Source organism: Haemaphysalis longicornis, unplaced genomic scaffold (genome assembly GCF_048455015.1).
Source record: "Haemaphysalis longicornis isolate Haplotype H1 unplaced genomic scaffold, Haemaphysalis longicornis Haplotype H1 scaffold_1, whole genome shotgun sequence".
Lineage (NCBI taxonomy): Eukaryota > Metazoa > Arthropoda > Arachnida > Ixodida > Ixodidae > Haemaphysalis > Haemaphysalis longicornis.
In genome coordinates, this window is record NW_027526203.1 from 84,648,833 (window position 1) to 84,654,618 (window position 5,786).

At 49.4% G+C, this 5,786-nt stretch overlaps 1 protein-coding gene across 1 annotated transcript; it reads left to right on the top strand.

The window, feature by feature from the left end:
- The first annotated feature begins 1,093 nt into the window (after positions 1-1,093).
- LOC144177835 (uncharacterized) lies at positions 1,094-4,003 on the top strand. The gene has a single exon (XM_077705421.1). The coding sequence runs from the start codon at positions 1,238-1,240 to the stop codon at positions 2,267-2,269; it is 1,032 nt and encodes a 343-aa protein (XP_077561547.1). The 5' UTR covers positions 1,094-1,237; the 3' UTR covers positions 2,270-4,003.
- The last annotated feature ends 1,783 nt before the right edge of the window (positions 4,004-5,786 follow it).

A 5,786-nucleotide genomic window follows, 5' to 3' on the forward strand; every position in this document is an offset into this window, starting at 1 on the left:
CGAAGTGTTTGCAATCGCAACCTCGCACTCCCCCTATATCGCTGAAGTGTTCACGGAGCATGTATTACAGAATGCACCTAAGTGCTACAGGACAAGTTCTAGAGATCTGCAAGGCTCTATGCCGGCATGGCAACGTGCTAATAATTTCTCAGCGGCTGCTGCTGTCGCTGTGTTTCAAGTAGTGGTGATTCTCTTCTGGCTGCAGCTCATGCAAAAATATTGTATGGTCGGCTATTGAAAAACCTTCTTATGGTTGTCTTTAGCTATTTGGCCCAATTATCTTTAGACATTTCTATGGCTGTCTTTAGCCATTCCTATCGACATTCCTATGGGTGTCTTTAAATTCTTCTATAGCCAAAGCGATATTGAAAGAAGAGCTAAAGACAGCCATAGAACCGGCTATAGAAGAAGCTAAAGACACCCATAGGAATGTCGATACGAATATCTAAAGACAACCACAGAACCGGCTATAGAAGACGCTAAAGACACCCATAGGAATGTCGATACGAATAGCTAAAGACAACCATATAACCGGCTATAGAAGAACCTAAAGACACCCATAGGAATGTCGATAAGAATAGCTAAAGACAGCCGTAGAACCGTTTATAGAAGAAGCTAAAGACACCCATAGGAATGGCGATACGAATCGCTAAAGACAGCCATAGAAAAGTCTAAAGATTATTGGGCCAAATAGCTAAAGACGACCATAAAAAGGTTTTTCTATAGCCGACCATACAATATTTTTGTATGGGAGCCAGCGCCACTCTGACTACACGGGGAGAAGGGGACCTTCTTTTCTACCCCCGGGGAGTGACTCGAACGTCTACAGCCTGTCATGAGCGGGCTACTGGCGGGAAGCCCTCTTATGCTACCTAGGCATCAAGGCTGCCGGAACCGAGACCCTCGCTAGGCTACCACCCTCAAGCGTCAGATACACTTCTAGTAAATATAAATAGCCCAGAAAGTGAAGGAGAACACAGTCGCCCAGATAGCCGTCATTCTACTTCCGGCCACCGTAGTGAAAGGACGTAGGGTCATGTGCTCCCAAGGGGCGGCAATTGCGGGGCAGCCTAGCCGCGGAAACAGGATCGACGCGAATGATAACGAAGAGTATCAGATTATTTTGCCATCTCTGCCTACCGGGCGTATCGTTTTAAACACAGTTTTTCTTCATGGTGACGTGCGCGCTCGACCTTTTCGAGTAGAAGATTTCAGGGACACGCTGGCCAAGTCTGGTATGCTTTCCGAGGTAGTTGCCTTGGGGGCATATCAGATAAACCACATCTGGGCGGTGACGTTTAACAGCCCCGAAGCGACGAAAAAGATGCTTGCGACCGGCGAACTGCAAGTGAAGGGACGGCGCTGCCTGGTCATCGACCCGCAGGACCAAGAGGTGAAATTGAAACTTCACTGGCTGTTGTACGGTGTTGCGGACGAAGACATTCGGGCGGCGTTTGCGGCATATGGCAAAGTTAGCGAAGTCACCCGGGAACGCTGGCGAGTACAAGGTGTGCACGACAAAGGTTCCACCACCCGCACCGTGCTCCTCAAGCTGAAGGCCGGACTGAAGGTTGACGACTTGCCCCACCAAATTCGTGTGGCAGGTGAACTGGCTCTCGTTGTGGCCCCCGGCCGTCCCATGCAGTGCCTGCGCTGTCACACCGCCGGCCACGTACGGAGGGACTGCCAGGTGCCGCGCTGCTCCCGATGCCGGCGGTTCGGACACCGAGACGAGCAATGCGTCAAGACGTACGCGAATGTGACCGGGTCAACAGAGAGAGAGGATTCGATCGAGTTGCTTATGGACACAGCGGAAGCTGAGGAAGCAGCGAAAGGTGTGGGGGAGCATTCGACGGTGGAGGCGTCGACTGCTCCAGGTGGACCCAGCGGTGACGGTCTCAAGGACCCAGGCAACGGCCGGCAACCGACAGAGGCGTTCCCACCTTTGCCTGTCCAACAGGCGGAAGGTGGTGTTGACGCCTCCTCTGTGGAAGTCACAACGGATGCAACTGAGCCATACGAGATGGAAACGAACGTCGCCTCTCCTGCTAGCAGCGTCAACGCGACCGCCAAGCGGTCCCACGAAGAGGCCGGCCACAAGGAGGGGGTGGAAGAAGGTGGCACCGGAGAGCCGCCGCAAAAAGCGGCAGTCGCGCGGCGGTCGTCCCTGCGACTACGGCCGAAAGTTCAGGCCGACCACAAACAGCCGGATACAACGCCGGGACAACTACAGCCTCCGGGAGGCCCAACAGCGGACGGACACGCCTAGCGACGGCGTGACGAGAACGGTAAGCACCGTGCTCCCGGCCTCCACACCTCGTCTTTGTTTAAATGCCTACTGAAGCTCAGTTGACCTTTGCTACGCTTAACGTTCGAGGGCTCTCAGCAAAAAAGAAGCAAAGTCAGGTGCACCGCCTACTTACTGAGCAGGATTTAGACGTGGTGGCATTGCAGGAGACGAAAGTTGAAGGGGAGGATGAGACCGGGAGCATGGTGCAGCGCTTCACGGCCAGGTATTTTGCGTGTGTCAGTCATGCTGTAGGAAACTCTGCAGGCTGTGTGCTTTTTCTGAAAAAGCATTCAGGCCTGGAGGTTGAAAGTGTTCGATCGTGTGTTTTTGGTCGTTTCGTTGTGTGTGATTTCGCGTTGAATAACGTTGAATGGCGTGTGATTTGTCTGTATGCACCGAACGCGAGAGAGGATAGGCAGAATTTCTTTCGCACTCTACGTCAATACCTCACTAACGAGAGGCAAATTATAATGATGGGAGATTTCAACTGTGTGTTATCCCCGCAAGACAAGACAAGCAGCAGTCCTTACAAGGACGCAAGTACGGACTTGCTGGCCGAACTTATCGACGAGTTTGGGCTGGTAGATGTGGCAAAATGCCTTGAGAACGGTCGAGACGTGCGCTTCACCCACTTTCAGGGAACCAGTCACGCGCGGCTTGACAGATTTTATGTGTCGCTTGAATTAATCCCCAAATGCCAATCATATAGTGTACATCCAGTATCATTTTCTGATCACTGCCTTGTTAAATGTAGCGTCGGGCCCAGAAAACAAAAAACGACCTTTTCGTGGGACCTCTGGAAATTAAACGCTAAACTTTTAAAGGACGAAATCTTCACCGACACAGTTAAGGAAAAAATTGAAGAATTTAAAAATGAGGATAATAAAATCGGAGAACAATGGGAATTATTCAAAGAAGCAATTAAAGTTAAAGCCATCGAAAGATCAAGCTGCATAAGATACGAGGAAAAAATGAAAGAAGGGATGCTACGTCACACTCTACAAAGATTAACTATAGAGGAAGGGAAAACACCAGGTGTGTTTAAAGATGACATAGGCAAACTGAAACATCAACTTGAGTTAATGGACGAAGAACGCTATCGCGGAGCGCTCGTTCGTGCGAGAGCTGAACGATTAGCGATGGGGGAAACGCCCACCAAACGGGCGCTTGGAATTGAAAAAGCACGTGTTCGACAAAACACGATAGATAAAATCGAATGGGAAGGACGCGCGTCAAGCAAAAAAGAGGACATCCACCAGTTTTTCTTTGAATATTACCAACAGTTATTCGCGTATCGGCCCTGTAATCTAGAAACCTTTCGAAGGGAGTATCTCAGCTGCATGCCAATTCTTGAGGACGAAACAAAAGACAGTTTGGAACAACCCATATCTGTTGAAGAAGTGAAGGCAGCTATAGATAATTTAAACCCTGGAAAGTCGCCCGGCCCAGACGGGCTAAGCGCGGCCTTCTATAAGCATTTCAAAGCCGAGGTTTCACCTATTTTAACGGCAATGTTTAATGAGGCATTCCGAATGAAAACCCTTCCACCATCGTATGCATCATCGCACACAGTTTTGATACCTAAAACAGAGGAAACTGAAAAATTAAAGTCTGTCACTTCATACCGACCAATAGCGTTGACCAACGTAGACTACAAGGTTTTTATGAAGGTGCTCGCGCAAAGGCTGCAAACAGTTATCACAACCCTTGTTGGACCGCAGCAGACGTGCGGCATCAAAGGACGCACAATCACAACAAACATACGCACCGCGCGGTGTGTACTCGAGTGTTGTGACGCCACTGGAGATGCCGTTGCACTTCTTCAACTGGACCTTCAAAAGGCATTTGATTGCGTCTCACACGATATTCTGCTCTCTATTTTGGACCACATCAAAGTGGGAGCCGTCATTAGAGACGGAGTGACCCTGGCGTACCACAAGTGTACGACGCGGTTAATTATAAACAAGTCACTGGGAGCGCCCATTAACGTGCAACGTTCGGTACGCCAGGGCTGCCCACTCAGCCCATTGCTTTTTTGCATATACATTGAAATGTTGTGTTTAACTATTATAAAGAACGATCAGATCCGAGGTTTCCGTTTACATACGCGTGAAGTGAAACTTCTTGCCTATGCGGACGATGTCGCGGTGTTTTGTCACAACAAGGAAAGTGTCGTTCACGTAGTCGAAATCGTGAAAAGGTTCGGCGTTGTCACAGGAAGCCTGGTGAACTGGGGAAAGTGTGTCGGGTTCTGGCACGGCGATTGGCCAACAACCCCAGAGTTTTTTGCCAACATCAATTGGGTTACTCATCCCGTCAAGTACTTGGGCACTCCACTGGAGTATTATAGAGACAGTGAGCCATATTGGCGTGCGCAAGCTCAAGAGCTGCGCGAGAAGGCTGACAATTGGAGGGGCTCTGGTTTATCCATGTTCGCAAGGGCAAACGTATGCAACGTATTTCTTGCCAGCAAATTGTGGTACGTGATGCAAGTTCTACATTGTTCGCGAGTGAATGTGCAGAAACTTCACCGCGTGTTCGCAATGTTTGTTTGGGCCTCAAGTTGGGAGAGAAGTAGCCGAACAAATCTTTTCAGGCGAGTTCAGGAAGGTGGGCTCGGGCTGACCCACTTGTTCGTGCGACAGCTTGTTAACAGGTTTTTATTTTTTCGCGATGTACGCGATCCTTTTTTGAGGACTGTCTGTCAGTTGCGGCTCGGGCGAGTTCTGCCCAATTTTGTTGTGACGAGCGGCCGCATGAGTGGTGGTCTCCATGGCTATTTAAAGGAAGTAGTCGACGCGGTGATGTTTCTGAGCGTGCGTTTTTCAAAAGAGTATTTGAGTACTGTTACACGGAGGAAATTGTATAATGATGTATGTAGCGTTATCCTTCCTGTTCCTATGTACCGAGCCTTATACGCTGGAGGCCCTGGGCAAAACGTTCTTAAGCGCGTGAAGAAAATGTTAGTACCGTCAGGGGTGAAGTCTTTCTTTTTTAAACTTCACACCAACACATTAACCACAAAGACATGGATGGAAGAAAGGGGCCTGTTTGTTCCGTGGGGTACGCACTGTACACTGCGTAAAAAGCCAGAAACAATAGATCACGTGTTCTTACACTGTTGGGAAGGTGTTTTCTTCTGGGACGTTCTTCAGAGGACTATGCGCAAGGAGCTCCCCCTGAGCCCACACGGAATCCGTTACCTGGCAGTGGATGACGATGATGGTATGCCATTGGACATGATAATGCTGTTGGGCCTCCAGAGTATTTGGCGAGCACGCTCGGCTTATGCCTACAGCGATGTAGACGCTCGGTCGGCGCGGGTGTATTTCGGGGAATATATTTCAAGGTATATAGAAGAACAGAAATTGCATGAATGTGTGCCGGAATGGCTTTCAAGTGTCGAGCCACTGGCAACGTTAAAACCCTTTTAAATGACAACGCCAGCCCTGGTCGGGTTGGTGGCGGTTTTTTTTCTTCTTTTTTTTCAGTTTAG

Excerpts from the sequence above, each read along its gene's own strand:
- LOC144177835 (XM_077705421.1), top strand. The coding sequence starts at position 1,238 with ATGCTTTCCGAGGTAGTTGCCTTGGGGGCATATCAGATAAACCACATC.